Source organism: Penicillium coprophilum (genome assembly GCF_028826855.1).
Source record: "Penicillium coprophilum strain IBT 35676 chromosome Unknown utg000002l_segment0_segment1, whole genome shotgun sequence".
NCBI lineage: Eukaryota > Fungi > Ascomycota > Eurotiomycetes > Eurotiales > Aspergillaceae > Penicillium > Penicillium coprophilum.
In genome coordinates this window covers 3,247,866-3,267,967 of record NW_026622722.1, presented here as the reverse complement: position 1 = coordinate 3,267,967, position 20,102 = coordinate 3,247,866, and the positions used below count along the sequence as shown (strand labels likewise).

Sequence of the window (20,102 nt, the reverse complement as noted above, 5' to 3'; positions counted from 1 at the left end):
AATTTTACCCTCTTATCTCTCCCAATGAGCATGTTCCCATCACTATGACCTTCCCTCTTATATAACAATGCGGGATTTTTCTGCGTATCTAGAGATCAAAGCCATGTTCGATCAAGTCTAACTCAAGATGGATGGTGATAGCGTTGCGGGGATCTTTATGTGCTTGGATTGGCTATCAGAAAAGCTGACATGCCGCGAGCAGTGAGGCCCACACGATGATTTGCCAGGCCAAATCCCTCAACCGTAAATTTTTGCATGGCGTATCTTCTTTCGAAATCATAGTCAACTATATAATGAAATTTGTACCCGAATAATTCAATATGCAAGTTTTGTACTATGTGGACGTCGATCAACTTTCTCTCCCTGCATTGTACGTTCAATATATCGATGTCTATATATCTCTTCTAATCTTTATTAGATGCATGGATTATCACCCTCAGCATTCTGAGCTTGGCTATAATCTACCCTTATGGTAATTTGAAAGCTATCGATGCTTATTTCTTCGGTGCCAGCGCGTCAACTGAGTCAGGTCTGAATACGTGAGTAGCTGATCTTTCTTTATTCTCGTCGATATCAAGCTTACAATAGACTTGGATAGTGTCGACGTCAAAGATCTGAAGACCTACCAACAGTTATATATATATTTAATCCCGATATTAGGGAATTTGGGATTCATCAACATAATTGTGGTTGTTTTTCGTGTTCGATGGTTTGAAAAACATCTCAAAGCAACTGGTGGGCATCTTGCTCCTCAATCTTATCAAGAAGTTGCTTAACATCCCTTGAAACACAGCACCCCATCTTCTGAAGCCTGAGATACTTCCTGGACAAGACGCAGAGGCGCAATACAAGCATGAAGGCACTTTGAGCAGCGCCATCGAAGAAGCCCCAAGCGACCAATTTGGGAACCACACGACAGACGGCCTGAAAGAGAATAAGGATTATGATGAAGGCCAGGAAAAAGCCCCAAGGTTAGTTTTAGCATCATAGATCTCCAAAGAATGGCTCGTTGTAGTGGATACTGACTTGGGCACAAGAGTTTCCCAGGAAGCAAAGGCGAAAGCCGATGAAGTAGCTGACTTGGATAGCAATTCGGGAAAGCCAGTCATTCATTTTGCCGATGAATCCTTTTCCGACCAGGATAAAGCTCTGTATATCCCACCGCCGTGGAAACGTGATCAAGGTGCACGAAAAGCAAATCCATACTTCCTCTTCACTTTCTTACGAACACTTTGCAGGCACTTCTTTTTCTGAAACCGATGGCAGGATCGATGACGATGATGGTAAGTCCTGGTACCGTGCATAAGAGTAAATTCCAATGCTTTACTAATTTGGATCATGAAAGGACAACCAGAGAAGGTTACTCGTCGACAAACTACCAGGAGCATGACTTCACCTCGCACTCTTGAACGTGTTGTAACCTCCCTCTTCGTCCTGGGAAGCTCTCCTAGCGTTCAAAAGAACCAAAAGGAAACGCCGCATGACATGAAGCAGCTCAATTTGCCAAATATCTCTTCACACGCCACACTTGGCCGGAACTCCCAATTTCACAATCTCTCTGCTGAAGATCGAGAAAGACTCGGCGGGATTGAATATCGAAGTTTGAAGCTCCTTTTAAAGATTGTGGTAGGGTATTTCTTTGGTCTACATCTCTTTGGTGCAATCTGTCTGGTTGGATGGATTCTTCATGCAGATCCAAAATACCGTGATTATCTTGCCGAATGTGGGCAAGGTAGTGTTTGGTGGTAAGTAGGCTCTATCACTTGAAATCAACGACATGCTAACTTATTTCGTTTCTTGGTAGGGGATTTTATTCCGCTCAGACGATGATCGACAATCTTGGCTTCACTCTGACACCAGATTCAATGATCTCCTTTCAAGATGCGACTTTCCCAATGCTTCTCATGAGTTTCCTTGCATTTGCCGGGAATACTTGTTATCCATGTCTTCTTCGACTTATCATCTGGACCATGTCCAAAGTTTGCCATTCGAAATCTTCGCTCAAAGACCCACTCAATTTCCTGCTTGACCATCCGCGACGGTGCTATACGCTGCTTTTCCCAAGTCGGCCAACATGGATTCTCTTCGGAATCTTGTTCCTCATGAATTTGATTGATGTCATTCTCATCCTTGTGCTGGACTTGAACAATCCTGCCGTTAATAATCTCGCTCCTGGTCCTCGAGTTCTGGCTGCTATTTTCCAAGCAGCATCGGCGCGTCATACAGGTGCATCGACTTTCAACTTGGCTGACGTGAATCCAGCCGTCCAATTCAGCTTGGTCGTCATGATGTACATTGCAGTCTTCCCAATCGCTATTAGTATAAGAGCCTCCAACGTTTACGAAGAAAGGACGTTGGGTATATATGGCAATAAGACTGAAATCGATGAGAGTGATGGCCGGTCTTATATCATCAACCACATCCAAAACCAACTGAGCTTTGACTTGTGGTACATCTTCCTCGGCTGCTTTTGCATCTGTATCGCCGAGGCCGGTAAGATCGCCGATACGTCAATTCCGGTGAGTGATCAATTTCCAGTCTCGGAAACGCGAATCTGACAAATCCAGGCCTTTTCTGTGTTCTCAGTGTTATTCGAAGTGGTCTCAGCATAGTGAGTCATCCTTGTCCAATACCTCTTCATTGACTAACTCCGACGAAGTGGCAATGTTGGGCTCAGTCTTGGATATCCTACCGTTTCGACTTCTCTTTGTGGAGAGTTCACCGTTTTCAGCAAGCTAGTCGTATGCGTGATGATGATTAGGGGCCGCCATCGTGGACTGCCTTACAAGCTCGATCGTGCTATTGTTCTCCCAGGTGAGCGCCTAGAAGAGGACCACCAAGATCGGGACGAGGCTCAAGCCCAGCGAAGACTGAAGGAAAAGTCCCAGGCAAATTACTAGCAGATTATAGACAAGGATGGGGCTCCGAATGAGCCCCGAGATGATGGAGATCTTTCGTTCGATGAACTTGACGCTATCATAGAGGGAAAGTCAGATTCAAATCCAAGGCCCTTACGAATCTTTGATCTACTATTGTAGCCTGATCCGTCAATTATCAAAAGTCTCCAGCGAGCTGCGACACTTGATCCTTTTATTTCGGATTTCTAAACTCAGTTGTAAATTCAACCTAAGTTCTGCTCATTCAACACAGTTGTAGGCTAGGGCAATTTTGAAAAGGATATTGAACGTTGAAAATGACAAATGTTGGTACTGGCGGTGATTTGATCTGAATCGGCAATCGTTGGACTCTGGATGACAAGAAGATCGCACAGGCTGTGCTGATTTGCCAGGCACTGCTGATGGTGCGAGGGCAATGCGCTGGTTCCTGAATCAAAAGACAACTCTAGGGCTTTAATGAGTCATAGAAGATACTTCCTTGTCTCACAATATGTACTCAATCTAGATTTTGGGTGCTGCGCCACAGACTCGGTATAACAGCCTGAATCATTTCTCTTCCGGGTTCCCGCGAGGCTGAAGGCCTGTGACGTGTTCTGGCGAGCCACATTAGGCTGCACACTATATTCGCAAGAGTTTATAACTCTACCTAGGTGGCCAAGTTTGAAAAGAAAAAAAAACAAATTCGTGTATACTGTAACTTTGCACATAAATGGCGAAATCTTCAGGGCCTGACCTGGAACCCAAATTCCGTCGGTATACACGACGTCGAGAATCACATACACCAAAGGGCGTCTGCCGAGCAAGATCAAAGGCAAAACATGCACAGGAGACACCACTCATACAATCTGGAGAGCACGAACAGTCACCCCTTTTCAAAAGGTATGTACTTTTATCCCCTATCAGAACGTCTACACCTCTAACACTGAAGTCCTAGATTCTTCTCCCTTCCACAAGAAATAAGAAATAACATTTACCGAGAATTGTTTGTCCAACCATGTAAATTCGATCTACACCATTCAACTCCATGCAAAATGCCTCTGAACTGTATGAGACCAGGTCCAGCTCTACATCCGTCGAACAGAGAAGACCCCCAATGTGCAAACTGCCATAACTATGTCTGGAAGGAGCCACAAGTCCCAATATTTCAGTCTCCGGCACGAAGCCAGTGGGCACAACCACATAAGAATGTCTATCTATGTGACAATTGTTACTGGGACCTGAACGGAATCGTGGAGGGGATTCCGTGCATGAGGTCTCTACCATGTCTATGTGGAAGGCGTGACAACCTCGCCATTCTGCTCGCCAGCAAGAGATTTTGGAACGATGCCGCACCTATATTCCGGACAGAGAACTGGTTCGCCTTCGAGCATCCCAGTCTCCTAACGGGGTTCTTGACTGCTATTCGTCCACAAGTGAGATCGTGGCTGAGACGGATATCGTTTATGCCTATTCATGCTTACCAGAATGTGGAACACCGTAGCACATTTCCGCGGTGGCGAGACCCGATATGGGATGGATGGGATGATATTAAGAGCTGCTGGAATTTACTGAGGCTGTGCGAGGGGCTGACAGAGCTGGAGCTTGATGTGCTGTGTCTGACGCGCAAGGAATGGGCTAATGCTATTCGGCTAATTCGTGTCAGAAAGAGAGTTGTATTTTTTTGTTATTCGGAGCTAGAAGATGCTGAATATGGGCCTGGAGATCCATGGCTCTTTATATGGAGGACGCAGGCTCGGAGGAAACGATTTGACTCTCCCACGACTGCTTTGCTTATTTCTAGCATGACTGGCGACAGAGCTTTCAAAAGAAAAACTCTACTAACTCATTATTCTGAGAGCACACTACATCAAATATGTGGTAATTATGGCGTTGAGTTTACCGAGAAGATGATTGAGGGCCGAATATGGAATTCATGATAACCAGGGCTAAGCACAGCTATTCTTCTTTATTTATCAACCTCAAAGCTTCTTCTCCTCAGCTAATTGCCTCAATACCTTGATTGTCCCCTCAACCGCCATCTGGCTCATCTTCTTCTCCTTCTTGAACAAGGCTGCCAGCTCCGCCTCTGAGACACCGGGGTGTCTCCATTCAAAAATATACGTCATATAGAGCTCCCCACTAGCCCCTTGACTGACCACATTGCTGATCTTGCTGCCATCGGGCTGTTCAAACTCTACCCGGGTAGGCTTCAAAGCTGTAACGGTCTCTTGAACCGTTTTCTGGGTTTCGCGGAAAAGGACTTCGCGAACGGTGACGGGATTTCCGGTCGATGGGTCGATGGATTCACTGACAACCTTGGTAGATTGGATCGCTCCAGGAACAAATGTCTCGGCGGAGCGGATCTTGAGGAGGAGACCGTTCCAGATTTGTTCGAGGGTGATGACGGTTGTTGCGCCTGGTGGCTTGATTGGGGCGGTGAAGGCGATATTGTTGGTTGATGCCATTTTGGGGGGTATGAGGGAAGAGGGGCCCAGTGATTAAGTCAACGCTTTGAGGAATTTCAGGGGTTTTGTTCGAACTTGAGGCTCTCTTATATTCAATCTAGGGTTACTGCAATGACGAAACCGATACGCCGATAAGCTCGGTGTTACGGCGGGCCGAGCCCCGGATTTCAAATAGTTTCTGCCTTGGAAATCAGGTCCTGTATTTAGTTATTTGGTACGGAGTAGACCAGAAATGATCACTGTCCCTCATTAGAATATTCATGTAATGTTTGACTCTAGGAGCAAAGTCCCTGATATATAAATGAATTGAGTATAAAAATGATCTTTTGTTGAACCGAAATCCGCCCTGCCAATTGGTTATGCCGAGGCCAAACTTGCAGCTCCACTCGAAGCCCAACCGAACACAATGGGCTATGATGGGGGTTAACTGGGAACTTGTAATCAGTATATTCTGGCCCTTGTACTTATTACAAAGACTTTTGATCTGGATTTTATATTTACAATTAGAATATAAAAATATATTCTTAATATTCGAACAAGATTGAACCGTTAGAAGTTGAAAAAATATTATTGTATACCTGAAAACAAGATATATCATTCAAATCTACAAGGGAGTATCACTACGTTACTAGTGAACGTCTAGAATTGGTAACCTTTTTACGATAAAGATATTGATCATATTTCCTATCTAGAAGTAGACTGGGGAGAAGGAGGAAGCAAGAAGGAATAGGACTCTGGCAGCCTATTTAGACTGCCAAAGCATGGTCCTATGTCCTACTGTTTGCTAGGGTTGATCTATATCAGGCATGGATGTCTATGGTGTCCAACACCTTCTTAAACAGCGCGATTTCTCGCGTTTGCAAACGTAATTAATATACTTAACTGTTAAATTAGAATATTGGAATGAAAAGATTAAAATATTACCCTAAGACAAAGGTAGGAGACGGGGTCTATACACAGAGTATTCAAATGAGTCACGTTTTCTCGACTATTTGCATTGTTTGGTGCTTTTTGGGCTTTCACCCCGGGCCCATAGCCCAGCCCATTTGCAGATTGGGTTGGGTTGGGCTATGGGTCTTCTGGGGTTTGGAGAAGTCTACTCGAGGTCTACTCGAGGTCTCTCATGTCGTTTGATCCTAGCTTACGGGCGGTTAAGTATGCCACTATTAAAAGGAAAAGCAAAAATTTTATTCGTACTTGCTGCCTATTTTAATGTGAATAACCTTGGAACGATTATTCGAAGCCGATTATTGGACACCATGCATTCTTGGAGATATAGCTCAACCTATAAGATAGATATACACAGGGACTTTTGGCGCAACACGGACTGTTCAGGACTCCAGTGAGGTTCGAAAACAAGGGGTATGCAAGTCTAAGCATCATCATAATGTTGCCTAAAGCCAACCACAGAAATAGCAAAAGAAACCCCGACTCCGATCGGACTCGGCTGACACAGCCCGATAAGTATCGGATTTATCGGACTTACTCGTTTCGATATAACTTCATAGTACACACTATGCGATTTATAGATATAAATAGGAGCCAACTACAATGATGGGAGCCAACAAACCTAGAAACAACTTTATCAAAAGCTACATTTTACCAAGACTGTCATCCTCAATCTTAATATCCAAACATGATGACCGAATTTGAGACCAACGACTCCAAGGCCCCGTCCTACACCTCTGTCGACCCTGTCGAGGTGGACAATGCCGAGAAACAGGACCAAAAACTGTGAGTGTTCGAGGGCTCACTCGCACAGCTCTATTTATTGTTGGAATGCAGTCACTAAATAAACCCCCATTAGCACCAGCCCTAAGGCGAATTGCTCAACCCACGGGCCCAGCCAAGTCCCCCTTCTCGATCGTGAATTGCAGAACCAGCAGGCAAAGGATATCATCCGCACATTGACAACTGCATTGAATGATCTTACCGATGAAAAGAAGTGCACCAAGTGCACGGTGGAGAATATTTCGACTCTACTCACAGGCCACGTCCGAGATCTCAGAGCCGCGAAGCGCAGTGGGATGTGGTCTAAAGAGGACAAGAAGGCTCTCAAGGCGGAGATCAAATGTCTCCTCAAGCCACTGAAGAAGGATGTGAAGAGCCTATGGAAGGCGAATTAATGACCTCGTTCATAGCTTTGAAATCAAGCTAGCGAGTGCGCAGATGTATACTAGGTAGTGTTCTACAATGCGATTCATTTTCAGCGATCTTGCCTACAATGTCTGACCAAAAGAGAAATTATTGGACTTTATAGACCTGATGGTACCAGGAAACGTCTCTGGTTATGTGAATTCCATCTATCGACGTGGATTATACGGCCTCAAGGGTTTGATACACACCAAATTTAAAGGCCGTGTGCTATGGTTTTCTATCTCTGTGCTCTGCCTCCTAAATAAAACTGCAGGGGAGCCTTGTTAAACTGTGCGGGCGTACTTCTTTATAATAACACATAATCCCGATAGCTCGGCCCTATGACTTTTCAGCTTATTCTGTAGACAGCACATAGCTACCTGGTAGATCGTTAATAAATATGATCAGCAGTACATTCGACGCGAATAGTAAATTGGGAATCATTTGGAATGAACCCGGTTTCAAGTGGAGCCTCTGGGGTCTTCCCCGCGTTTCGCGAGTGTTAAGCCGGGGTATGGGGTTAGTTCTCCATATACTGTCTTATGGTCAATCTTTCGAAGATACTAAGCTGTTGATTGGTAGCATAGTCCTATCGAAATGACCGATCTAAGACTCTAAAACGCCAAGAAATCAAGGGCTCTCAATCTCCGCCTAATAAATTTAGACTCCGGTTGTAAAAGTAAATCACCGGACTCCAATTCAGGTAATTATTGAGATAGACAGGTCGTAGAGCTCAACACGTATATTGTCAACATGATAAATGTCCTCCCCTGTACGTACAATAGCTTGACAATCTTCCACTATTGTCTGCTCTTCAATTCTCAATCACAATGTCGTTCCCACAGCCTAATCTGGCGGCGAATTCAAAGGAGCATATCGACGAAGTGAAAGAGAATATATCTCTTACTCCCACGGGAGAGGACAATGGAAGTGCTAATCATCTTGATACTGTTGCCCAGATATTGATGGACCCGGAGGAGATTGAATACACGGCCGAGGGTGAGTCATCGTCTCTTTATAGTATCTATTGCCCTAACAGATTAGAACATCGAAAGCTTCTGCGAAAGATTGACTGGCGCATCGTCCCACTCGCTGCTTGGGCCTGCGGTCTACAGTTTGTGGACAAGGTATTTGCTAGCCTTTCCCACTACCTTATGGATTTTAATCAGGATAATATAGTCTGGTCTTGGTGCTGCCGCCACATACGGTCTTCGTGATGACCTCCAACTCGTTGGCCAGGAGTACTCTTGGTGTGTCTCTGTAAGGTTCCCCAACTTGCTCCCTCTTAGATGCAGGACCCTTAACAAGGGCGAGAATAGATATTTTATTTTGGGTACCTCACAGGATCATTCTTCTCTGGCCGAGGCTTGCAATATTTTCATGCTGGAAAATTTATGGGGGTGGCCCTATTTATTTGGGGCGGTTCCTTGCTAGGTTGTATTGGCGCGACAAACTTTGCTACACTAATGGCATTGAGGTTTATTCTTGGGTATAGCTTATTACTCGATTGAAATGACTTATGTGGCTGACCAGTTCCAGGCTTTTTGAATCATGCCTTGTTCCTGGACTATTACTTGTGTATGTCGTCAATACTCTAGATTGCTTTGAGACATGAGCTAATGCCTTGTTATTCAGCACAACCATGTGGTGGGTAGGCAACCTCAGAATCTTTTATTCATGCTAATGGAATACAAGGTACACACAAGAGGAACAACCTCTCCGATTCGGCTTATGGACAATGACGAACGGTGCTCTTCCGGTGCCCTTCTTGGTTATCTACTACGGTCTGTATGCCCCCCAGATCCTTCCTCGCAGTGTACCTGACTTTGAACTAAAGGGCTCGGACACGTTACAACTGGGCCTATAGTAAGTTTATTCATGTCTCTAATTTTCGCTGTAGCTAACCTCTGTAGACATCTTGGCGACTCATTTTCCTCACCATTGGGCTACTGAGTAGTTTGACAGGGGTGCTTATGGTATGTGCATCTTACTATCTTTCAAAAACCGATTGAAGTCTAATTTATCTAGTTTCTTTTTATGCCCGATGCACCCCAGTCTGCACAATGGCTCAATGAGCGAGAAAGGGCTATAGCTGTCAAGCGTGTGGCTCAGGCCCAACTTGGGCTTAAAAACAGTAAGCCACTTAGAGGTTTGCCTGGGATCAGGTACTAATCCATCTTTTATAGCCCACTTTAAATGGGAGCAGGTGCAGGAAACACTGAAAGATCCACATGCGTGGCTATTGATCTTACAGATGTTTTTCTCCCAAACTGCGGGGAGCGTGACAACGAATTTTCTCGGCATTGTGATCAAGGTTATATCAAGACAAACATTCTGCTCGCTTCTCTACTGACTGATCTATTAGGGATTTGGGTACACTGCATTGAAAGCACAACTATATACTGCTCCCAATTACGCTGTTCAGGTACAGATCCTTTTCCTTGATTATCTAGAAGTCGAAGACTAAAAATACACCCAAGGCCGTGGTGCAACTCCTAGTTTCTGGTCCCCCGACATTCTTCGCCTTCTTCCGCAACAAGAAGCAGCCACTCGCAGCTCTAGCCAGTATTGTTGGAGTGATAGGTATCATCATTCTATACGTCACTCCCCCCGAAGACCGATATCAAAACCGTCGGCTCGCAGGTTGCATTATAATCTCAGCTTCCGGTGTCAACTATACAGTGATCATGTCTATAATTGGGGCCAACTTTGTAGGATTCACGCGAAAACAGACAGTTACATCGGCCGCCTTTTTCCTCTACTGCGTCGCTAATATTGTCACACCTCAAACCTTCCTGGGAGCGGAAAGCCCTCGATATCATACTGGGCTGGCGTTCGTGCTAGCGTAAGCTCTACTACCTTGAAGATATTGATATCGGATGCTAACATGAAACAAAGATGTCTTTCGGTATATATTGCTCTCTCCACGACTACATGGGTAATCATGCGATTGGAGAATAATCGCCGAGAATCGCGCGCCCGGGAAAACCCTGAGTATATCAGTAACGGAGAGGGACTAAGTGTACTGTCCGGACTTGGAGACCAGACGGATCTTCAAAATAAGCGCTTCAGGTATTCTGGCTGAGTTTAGCATTTTCTTATAAATGTGCAAATCTGATTGGAATTGATACTGAGAAGTCACCTAAAGTGCTGTCATGACTAGAATGGGTTCAAATGGCAAGCTACACTTGTTATCAGCTATAAGTCTACCAGTAGTAAGCTCCTGAATCTGGTGACTTTTTTGCTGAAGACATATATGTCTACTCCGTACCCCACCACAACAAAACATGAAGGGGGTTGTTAATAGCCCAAACACTTAAGTGTACTCAAATCAAGCTCCACCAGTCTGCCAATCCTCTACTGAAAGAAAGCCACCCCGACCCCAAGACATAGTATCTAAAGTAGCTTTACTATCAAATTCAAGCACCTCCTTAGTCTGCTTTTTTATTCCCACTCTTTTCTTGTCATCATGGCTCGTGTCATCCATTCTCCCAGAGTCAATTTGCGAGATCTGAAACAGCAGATCCTCAATTTTCTTAAAACATGATTCCGAGTTCGTTCTCTTGGCAATATCTGCCCAGTCAAGATGCTGGAACAGATTGCACACCGGCCCCGACTTCTGTTCATAAGTCACCACGTCCGTCTTCGTCGGATCTTGTCACATGTCTCGAAGGCAGCATGCAGTGTTTCCCCTTCTGACACCTGGCGTTCTCGACCAAACTGACTAGTTCGTTCGGGAATCATGCACACTCCAAGGGGCCTCCAGTCCCGTGGCGTGGAACAGATGTGGGCGCTGCACCCCAGACGAGACAAACACGATCTTCAGGTGAATCACGCTGTCTCTATACGATGTTACAACTGGCATCACTGCGGGTGATGAGTTCTCATCCACGGGTGTCAGCACAAGTATTCGGGAACAATCCGCCGCCAGAAAATATTCAAACCTGCCAATCTGGGGAAATCTTGACCCTGGAGGAGATATACAACAAAATTTTAGCATTTCTAACAGGACAAGGAGTAGCTGGACTGGATGCAGGAGAAACCTTCTGCGCGTGTAATTGACGTTAGGGCTGAAGTGATAACCCCGAGATGGACTAATGCGGCTAATCTCCGGGAACTACCTAATGGGGTCAACAACTCGGGAGGCTCAACGATATGAAGTACAACTCCGAGGAAGGGCCAAGTAAGGGCAATATCCCGATGTCTGGAGTTCATATGAATAAATGGCATCTCATGATAAAATGGAGCATTCGTGTTCCTACAGTCATCAAATCATCAACTTGACGGCAAACAGTCGACATGACATTAAAGACCATTGTGAAGTCACCTCTTCCCGAGGAAGCTATTCCCAAAGAGAAGCCCGCCATTAGGGTATCCTCACCCCCAAACGGTGGCGCCTTAGCATGGCTCAATGTTCTGGGAAGCTTCATGCTTTACTTCAATACATGGGGCATCCTGAACACCTTTGGTGCCTATCAAACCTATTATGAGTCCGGTGCTCTCTTTCAATCCACCTCGTCCGACATATCCTGGATAGGTTCCATTGCCGCATTCATGCTATTGTTTGCCGGTATTTTTGTTGGTCCCATCTACGACAGAGGTTATCTTCGCGCACTCCTCATGGTGGGCTCGTTTATGGTCGTTTTCGGACACATGATGCTAAGTCTGTGCTCCGAATTCTGGCAAGTTGTGCTGGCACAGGGATTTGCCGTCGGAATAGGAACTGGCTGTCTATTCGTTCCATGTGTTGCAATTATTCCTCAATACTTCACTACCAAGATGGGCGCTGCAATGGGTGCGGCTGCTTCGGGATCAGCGCTCGGTGGTGTCATCTATCCGATTGTTCTGTACCGACTTATCAATCAAGTTGGCTTTCCCTGGGCAGTACGTGTGATTGGATTTATTGCACTCGCCTCACTGCTCATTCCAATCAGCATCATGCGTCTGCGCGTTCAACCACCTAAGGTTCGTGCAATGGTGGATCCCAGCGCATTCAAGGACCCGGCTTATCTGGCTTTCGTGTTCACCTCGCTCATTGCGTACATGGGCCTGTTCGTTATTATGTTTTACCTCTCCTTCTTTGCCGAGGCCACTCGCCTCACAGATAGCAGTCTCGCCTTTTACATGGTGCCCATCTTCAATGCAGCATCTGTTTTTGGTCGGACAATCCCGAACAAGCTCGCCGACCGCTTTGGCCCATTTAATCTTCTCGTTCCCGCCGCCCTATCCTCGGGGCTGTTGATGTTCTGCATGATGGCAGTGCAATCAAAAGCCGCAATTATTGTAATGGCACTGCTTTCCGGCTTCATGAGTGGTGCGCTGATCGGACTGCCTCCTATGTGCTTGGCCATTCTGACGGCGGATAAGTCGAAGCTGGGGACACGTGTTGGTATGGGCTACGCAATCATCGCACTAGGTGTGCTGGCCAGTGGTCCCAGCAGTGGTGCGATTCTCAGAAACGGTGGCGCATCGCTTGATTGGCACAGTTTGTGGGTGTTCGGTGGCGTTCCGACCTGCGTCTCGGGACTAGGCTACGCGGCGATTAGGATCTTTATGTATGGGCCAAAGCTGAATATCAAGGCGTGATGACAGATTTGACCAGACCTTGACCTTGGATGAGACCTGAGTTCGCTGGAAATCGAGATACTTTGATCATGGCTGCCAACATTATCATCCACGGATCACGGAACATTCTCTATCATCTTCCAGGATGGCACCCCCGGCCTGGAGCTCGAAGGAAGCCCCGATAATTGGGTCCCTGTGCCAGGGGATGCCACTGTTGTCCTGACTGGTTGTTGTGCGTTGTGCGGTTATCCTGAGTGGTGGCCGAATTTCCGCTGCCAAAAATCGTGTTTGCCGTACCCCGGCCGTGCGTCGGTTGAGTGCTGTCTTGTTCGTCGCCCCTGACCTTGACGTGAGATTGAAGCCCATGGGAAATCTCCAGCCAGCCAGAACTTTCTCCAACACCATACTGTGTGGAGACATGGATGTCAGGACCTTCAAGGACGTTATGGGGAAGAGATGACGATACAAAGAGGGAAACGAAGAGATGGATAATGGAAATTCTATGTCCCAGGATAACGAGATCGAGACCATAATATGGGGCTAATTTTGGAGATGACAAACAGCAATTTGTTATAGCAAGCTTTGGAGTAATCGGCTCTGTTTGTAAGGGGAAATAAAATTATCATCATCCATTCCAGGTTGCCTTGCTGCTAATCACATATGTTGCCCTCTTCCTTTCCTCCCCCTTCTAGCTAGCAGCAGTCAAAAATGGCAGATCTTTTTATCTGCTCTTTGAGTCGTATTACATCCTGACACATCTTATTGAATTTCTTCTGTGGAGTATACGTACCGTAGATATACCACACCTTTACTGGTTTCTTTCTGCCCTCGACCTACGTATAAAATGGCAAAGGACCATTCTTAAAACAGACATTTACGAAGAATATATGCGAAAAAAGATAGAATATCTTCAATTGCGTGTCATTGATTATCATTAAGGAAAGTGGTTGATATGTATAGTATTCAGCTCATCCTCCGATGCATGTTTTTCATCTCTATTCAAGGGAGAGCAGCAGGGGCGTAGCTCTGGTCAGGCTTGACGACCGTACCGGCAGCAAGCTGCTTATCGGTGTAGGCAGGCCAGATGATCTGGCGAGACTTGTCGTTGACAACGGAGAGAGTAGTGAAGCCATTCTCTGCGCCGAATTGGTCGCTCCAGCCGGAGGTGACGGTGTATCCGCCGCAGGTGACAGGGCCACCACTGGCGTGGGAGGCAGGGGCGCCCTTCACAACATAGGTGCAGGGAGTAGCATCACCAGAGCCGGGGTAGATGCCGAAAGTCCAGGTGCAGGATGTGTCTTTGGCGTTGCAGACACGCTTGGTGTTCTGGAGGGTCCATTGGGGGCCAGCAGCCATCATGGACTTGCTATTGGTGTCCGCGGGAGCAGCAAAAGCAGAGGAGGCCAAGAGGCCGGTGGCGAGGAGGAGCTGAGTGAGCTGCATGGTGGTTGATGGAGTGAGGAGTTGACTGGATTATTTAGTTTTGAAGGATGTTGATGAGAATGAAGACCGTATGGGGGGGGGCATGAAGCTATTTAAGTCTTTTCCACATCATAACAATTGAGCTACGTTCAGTCATTTCATCAAGCTCAAAATAGAAGGGATGTAACGTCGAGTCAGGTAACCACAGGAATACAGATAATGCAATGTACTCCACACCTGTGTCTCAAAGTTACAAAGTGAGACAGCCTCTACCAGCCATGATTTGTGCATTCTTCTCCATTATTTCTACTTTATTCCTCCACATGGCTACTGAGATGTCTTTGATTTAACTGGATTTTAAGACATCTTCAAAACCCAACCAATCAGGCCTTAGTTTGCCTACAGACTCACCCCGCAAATTGTGGTCAGACTGTCGATCACCCTATGCCATTTTCTTGGTATACGAAGTGAAGATGTATGTATGTTGCATGGTCTGACTTGGAGAGAATCAATTTGGACCCTGTGATTGCGCCACGATCTTCACGCCACACTCAGGAACCTTGGGATGAAACGGAAGAATGAGGAAATTGGCGAGGCAAAATGATATTGGATACCGGGGCATTGATGAAGCCCACATACCGGGACCACATTCCATATCCGGGACAATTTCTTTTTCACAAGCCCAGCTTCTGGTCGAGGTCTCTCAATGTGCGGGTGACCTTTCTCTAAAAGCCAAGGAGTTTAAGATGCAGACCTTCCAAGTTTGAACATGAACGGATTGGGAGTACGGAGTAATCCGGGGCAGTATCCACCTCTTCCCGCTTTTCCGTATGTTGTAGCTCTTCACTTGCTCTGCCACAGACCTGATCTATTGTGACTACTTAAATGCACATTGAAATGGACGTACTGTGAGGACTTTTTTTTTTTTTTTTTCTTGTTCGCAGACCTCTAAGATGTAATTTCTCTTGAAAAAAAAATATGGATGTGGAACCCCATGAGAGACCTCATAGCGATGAAGCCCTTTCTTCTTGGCCAGTGGCAAATTGATTCGCCATGATGACCCATGGATTCACCAAGCTATAGGTGCTAAAGAGTAGTAGACCCCGGGCATCTATCTCGCAGAGCCCTGCATGGGGCTCTCTCAGTCGAGGAAAGACATTCGCGTTGATCCGGATGATCTTGGTGGGTGACATCGGGAAAGGCGGGACTGGATGATCTGCTGAGCATCCTACCGGAAAGGTCGCCTTTGAGGCGCACAATAAGCTTGTTACCGTGGACAGGGATTGTCATGAATCTTGCATTGTATGTTGTAGTCGACATCCGTCTTATGGTGAATGGAGCCGGGGACTGAGACTCTTCCGGCTCAAATGAGTACGGAATGTAGTCGTCTAAAGGAAACGTCCATATTATTGCGAAGGGTTATATTATTGAGTATATGGAGAAATTGCCGGAATCGTGTCTGCAATAAATTGGGCTAAATGCCCCACTTCCTTCATGGGAAATTAAGATACATATAGACATGACCTCATACTAGACTCCGCTACGTGAAAGACTGATTTGCCAACAAAAAATCGCGCAAAGACTACGAGCTCAGCCGAGCCTTGTTAGTGATGATAGATCAGACTTCCTGCACAATGTACAACACAGTGACAACAAATGTACCCACAAAATACCCACAGTCTACGGGAGAATCCAGTTTAGGACTGAAACCTCTCTTTCTCGGTAAATAATCCCCAAAGCAGGGGCAAAATGTATGATTTTGGATGGGCTGTTACTTCTTCTCTACTCGGCAGCATACAGGACATCCGTCCGTAGGGTATATTTCACACCTCTAAACACATCATCTCCACAATGGAACAAGTTCCTCTGCTGGAAGATGAGAACAGATCCTGTCTTTGGAAAGATCCGAACCGATTCCTTGGAGTTGAGCCCAGCCATGAAGGATGTTGCACCACCTAGCAGAGTCTCACCACTCTGCTGTGACTCTGCAGCCGAACCTGAACTCCCATCACCAGTTTGCTCCTCCTCTAACCCGACCGCAGCAAGATCGATCTCTCCATTATTTGCAAACAAATACTTCGTCTTCTCCATCCGCTCAATGTGAGGCTTTAGCTCCGTCATATCCTGCTCCCCATCTCCATTCAAATAAATCTGAATAGTATAAAGTGACTTCTCCAGCCCATCGGGCGTAGTAAAACACCCATCCCAATGAGGCCGGAAGTAATCTCCACCCTCATACCGCAGGAACCGAAGACGCTCATTCAACCGGCTGAGACGGAGCACTTCGCCCCGTTTTGCTGGCCCAAGACCCGTGACCAGTGGTCTGCTCTGAACGCGGTCGAGTTCGCATTCACGCATAAAAGGCATAAGTCGATCCAGGATTCTGCCTGCCAGATCGTGGGAATCTAATATAATCCGTCCGCTCTTGCGCGAGTCGACAGACATCACTTGTCTACCGCCGCCGGCATTGATCATTGCGTGTTCCCATGCGGGGTCCGAGAGGGTGGCATCTGGCAGTGGAGTTCTTGTTGATTGTTCTGCTAAACGGAGAAGCTCTTTGCATTCTGATTCAGTCAAGAGATTGTCCACTATGGCAGCAAAGTGACCTTTGTATGAAGGTATTGGCGGGGTTGTGTGCTCGAAATCGAGTTTGTGGAGGGTTGCGTTTGTGGCTGGGGATCTCAGGAAGCCTTCTGGGATCTGTTGGTCTATCATTGTCTCAAAAACATGGGAATTTGCAAAAACTGTTTTCCCCCGGGGGCTGAGCCTTTTATACCCCACTTTTTGAGGCTCGGTCCAGGGCTGCTGCCTGTAGCCTCCGCCAAGGATTTTGGTCAAAGCAATGATAGCGAGGACTCTGTGCTAGATGTTCACACATTTTGTATTCCAGCCACCTACGTTTAATCAACCTGGAATGGTTCTCTCCTCAAAATACAAAAATCACTGACAAGATATATAATTTCTGACAACAGATCGCTTTAGAATCAATGAAAACACATTTGCATATCCTTCAAAGTCTCCTCAACATATTCCTCAGACATGTTGGCCCTGTCAATCCTGCTGGCGTTTCAAACCGCGAGTGAACTTCTTGTTCTCTCCGAGAATCATGCGAATCTCTTGCTTAAATTTTTTCCCGGTCAAATCCATCGCAGCATCAACGCGAGCATTGTGCATGTCGATCATCTAAACCTGATTAGTATCCTCGAAGTCCAAGGTTTTTTTACAGGTTGATCATACCTTGACGCAGTGACCAAATGCCAATCTGCAGTCGCCGCATGAGTTTTTGGTACACGCGGAACAGTCGTGCTTGAGAACTGGGTCAATGGGGGGATTGGGCTGGCTGGACTTGCACGAGCTCGAAGGTTCCATTTCAGGTTTCCTGACCTTCTCCGCCGCGAGCCGCGCCGCGATACGGGCCGAACGTCTGAGGATTTTAGTTGCCTCGTCGGGTGTTCCTACGAATTGAGATGCCTCGCCTGTTGTGTCTATGATGAATTCAATGTTTGAAAATAGTTTTGCTGATTGATAAAGGCGGATTTGGGCTGGTGAGTGCTCTGAAGACCATTTTTAGCATCAAAGTCAGAGGCTTTTATAGAACGAGCAAGGCCGAGAGATTGTGCTTGAGTTCTCATTATACAAAGAAGCTTGCAGAATTAAAACAATTGAGGGCTTGTTTTATCCAGTATCTATACATTTGCCGACTAACAAAGCAACTTTGATTTTATCTGATAGGTCATCGTGGAATTCCTTGCCCCTAGAACATCCTGTAACGATACTGGTCTTCAATCTCCAAAGTCAAAAGTTCATCAACAAAGCTTGTTTCAAGTTGGACTCACTCGGAGTAAGATCGTGAGACAGTTTACCAAGGGTTTAAGAGGCGTAGTCTGATCAAGTTTTGTTTCAAGACAGGCACTAGGAGTGAAAGCCCTCTTCATTCACTACCTTTTTCTAACACACAAAGGAAATGAGATTAAACAATACTTTCAAGGTGAGGTCTACAAGCATACAAAAATGATTATATAATCAATACACCAGCCATCTGTGGCACATGTGACTGTGGCTGGAGGTTACCTGATTGGTTCGCGGCCCATCTCATCTCTCTCATCCTCTCATCCTCGAATTATTGGAGCAGCTTAATGCAACAAAATATCATTATCTGTGATCAACCATCAAAAACCATCTCTCTGCCTCGGCCCCGGACATTTTCATCCCGATATTCCACTATATAAGAGACAACGCAGGGTCATCTCATTGCCCACAAAACAATCACTGCGATAATATTTTGTCTTTCCCCTTGCTTGCTAGTCCATTTCGAGACTCAAGTGCCTTTTTGAATATATATCTACATTTAATCCATTTCATAAACCCTAAATTCGCGCATTTTTGGGTTACAAATTTGACCATTTGATCAAGCCCCTCACAAAAAGCCATATCAACCGCCTCGATGATGGCTACTACCAATCAGAACTCGAAACAAGTGCCAGCCGCTGGCAACAGCGAAACTTCAGGGCTGGACTCAGAGATTCAACTTGTTTCATCACTAGCAAAACTACAAGAACTCGAACGCAAGGTAAGTACATGAGTTATCACAGATCTCCCACAAAACCGAGTTAATGAGATATCCAGATCCATGAACTGCGTGGCTTCATGCCCCAGGGCTTACTAGAGCCTCTGGTGCCTATTGCAAATCCAGAAAAAGTGTCATTCGGCAATCCAGTCGCTGAAACCCCAAGAATCCTCCGGGCTAGTCTGGATGAGGCCGCACGCGCACGTGTTGCTGATGTCCAGCAATTTCAGTCCTTGTGGCGGGGTCCGGAAATGACGCCCATCTGGACACACGTTGAATCACGCATCAAGGAAGCTAATGGTCAGCTGATCCAGCCGACTGGGAGGTGGGAAAGGGATTATGACGTTCTCCTAGAAGAGCTAGCACGGAAAGAAAAGTCTATAGAAGATGAGCGCCGACAGGAGCACGAAGAGGCTGAACGTATCAAAGCGCAGTCTACCGAGGGCGAGTGGAAAAATGTTTTGGAGCGCTTCGTTCAGCGGGCTATGCCCGGTGTACGAGTCATCAAAGGCCAGGATGAGACTTCTCTAGCGGTTGCACTTGTTAGAGCAGGTGTTGTCTTCCAGATCCGAGGGATTTCCGCCCCTGGCTCCCCGATATCTGACTGGGAGGTATCGAGCAAAATTGCTGGCCGGTCACCGACAAAACTTGAGAATGCTATACTGGGATGTGTGGGCTCACGTCCGCGGAAATGGGACCTTGCTTTCTTGCTGGTAGGTTCTGCTCCTGGCTCTGAAGGATGCTCTTGCTAATACCGGCGCAGGATATGATCTCTTCCTACGCAGATATCAAGCAGACTACCTGCGTGAAGTGCAACCGCCTGACTGATAACGGCGCCCAATTGCCAACTCTTCGTCGCCTTTCGGCAAATCAATCCTCGGTCGACGGAGCAGCACATGTATACACCTTTGATGCATTGCATTATGGATGTGTATGATTGGACACGTCAGCCAGGTAACTCATTAATATTGGACCTTGGGGGGAGGGGGGCTTTGGATGAGGACCAGCCCATTGGGCTATTATTTCCCGTCTTGGTTTTGATTAGAAAATAAATAGACATGTTCAAGCGAT

General features: G+C 46.3%; 9 protein-coding genes across 9 annotated transcripts; 5 read left to right on the top strand and 4 right to left on the bottom strand.

Annotated features, from left to right (window-relative positions):
* Window positions 1-336: 336 nt before the first annotated feature.
* Window positions 337-2,900, top strand: N7500_003305 (potassium ion transporter; the record flags this gene model as incomplete). Its single annotated transcript, XM_056674451.1, is given in 10 exon segments — window positions 337-370; window positions 419-539; window positions 599-735; window positions 794-975; window positions 991-1,183; window positions 1,239-1,283; window positions 1,346-1,745; window positions 1,805-2,519; window positions 2,568-2,611; window positions 2,660-2,900. The coding sequence occupies 10 exon segments, from the start codon at window positions 337-339 to the stop codon at window positions 2,898-2,900; spliced, it is 2,112 nt and encodes a 703-aa protein (XP_056534976.1).
* A 1,955-nt stretch (window positions 2,901-4,855) lies between these two features.
* Window positions 4,856-5,341, bottom strand: N7500_003304 (SRPBCC family protein; the record flags this gene model as incomplete). The annotated part of the gene is made up of 1 exon (XM_056674450.1): window positions 4,856-5,341. The coding sequence occupies one exon, from the start codon at window positions 5,339-5,341 to the stop codon at window positions 4,856-4,858; it is 486 nt and encodes a 161-aa protein (XP_056534975.1).
* Window positions 5,342-6,977: 1,636 nt separating this feature from the next.
* On the top strand, window positions 6,978-7,467 carry N7500_003303 (uncharacterized protein; the record flags this gene model as incomplete). Its single annotated transcript, XM_056674449.1, has 2 exons — window positions 6,978-7,075; window positions 7,149-7,467. The coding sequence occupies 2 exons, from the start codon at window positions 6,978-6,980 to the stop codon at window positions 7,465-7,467; spliced, it is 417 nt and encodes a 138-aa protein (XP_056534974.1).
* An 840-nt stretch (window positions 7,468-8,307) lies between these two features.
* N7500_003302 (Major facilitator superfamily domain general substrate transporter) lies at window positions 8,308-10,547 on the top strand (the record flags this gene model as incomplete). The annotated part of the gene is made up of 13 exons (XM_056674448.1): window positions 8,308-8,476; window positions 8,522-8,604; window positions 8,657-8,727; window positions 9,017-9,055; window positions 9,113-9,124; window positions 9,173-9,261; window positions 9,315-9,343; window positions 9,391-9,453; window positions 9,506-9,611; window positions 9,664-9,791; window positions 9,843-9,902; window positions 9,958-10,322; window positions 10,376-10,547. Coding segments are annotated over 13 exons (1,386 nt in total), but the record flags the coding sequence as incomplete, so codon positions are not given.
* Window positions 10,548-11,776: 1,229 nt separating this feature from the next.
* N7500_003301 (uncharacterized protein) lies at window positions 11,777-13,063 on the top strand (the record flags this gene model as incomplete). Its single annotated transcript, XM_056674447.1, has 1 exon — window positions 11,777-13,063. One exon carries the CDS (start codon window positions 11,777-11,779, stop codon window positions 13,061-13,063), a length of 1,287 nt encoding a protein of 428 aa, XP_056534972.1.
* A 978-nt stretch (window positions 13,064-14,041) lies between these two features.
* N7500_003300 (uncharacterized protein) lies at window positions 14,042-14,485 on the bottom strand (the record flags this gene model as incomplete). Its single annotated transcript, XM_056674446.1, has 1 exon — window positions 14,042-14,485. One exon carries the CDS (start codon window positions 14,483-14,485, stop codon window positions 14,042-14,044), a length of 444 nt encoding a protein of 147 aa, XP_056534971.1.
* Window positions 14,486-16,246: 1,761 nt separating this feature from the next.
* Window positions 16,247-17,179, bottom strand: N7500_003299 (uncharacterized protein; the record flags this gene model as incomplete). The annotated part of the gene is made up of 1 exon (XM_056674445.1): window positions 16,247-17,179. One exon carries the CDS (start codon window positions 17,177-17,179, stop codon window positions 16,247-16,249), a length of 933 nt encoding a protein of 310 aa, XP_056534970.1.
* A 336-nt stretch (window positions 17,180-17,515) lies between these two features.
* On the bottom strand, window positions 17,516-17,833 carry N7500_003298 (uncharacterized protein; the record flags this gene model as incomplete). The annotated part of the gene is made up of 2 exons (XM_056674444.1): window positions 17,516-17,647; window positions 17,702-17,833. The coding sequence occupies 2 exons, from the start codon at window positions 17,831-17,833 to the stop codon at window positions 17,516-17,518; spliced, it is 264 nt and encodes an 87-aa protein (XP_056534969.1).
* A 1,045-nt stretch (window positions 17,834-18,878) lies between these two features.
* On the top strand, window positions 18,879-19,968 carry N7500_003297 (RNA polymerase II mediator complex subunit MED27 domain-containing protein; the record flags this gene model as incomplete). The annotated part of the gene is made up of 3 exons (XM_056674443.1): window positions 18,879-19,034; window positions 19,091-19,744; window positions 19,795-19,968. Coding segments are annotated over 3 exons (984 nt in total), but the record flags the coding sequence as incomplete, so codon positions are not given.
* Between the last annotated feature and the right edge of the window lie 134 nt (window positions 19,969-20,102).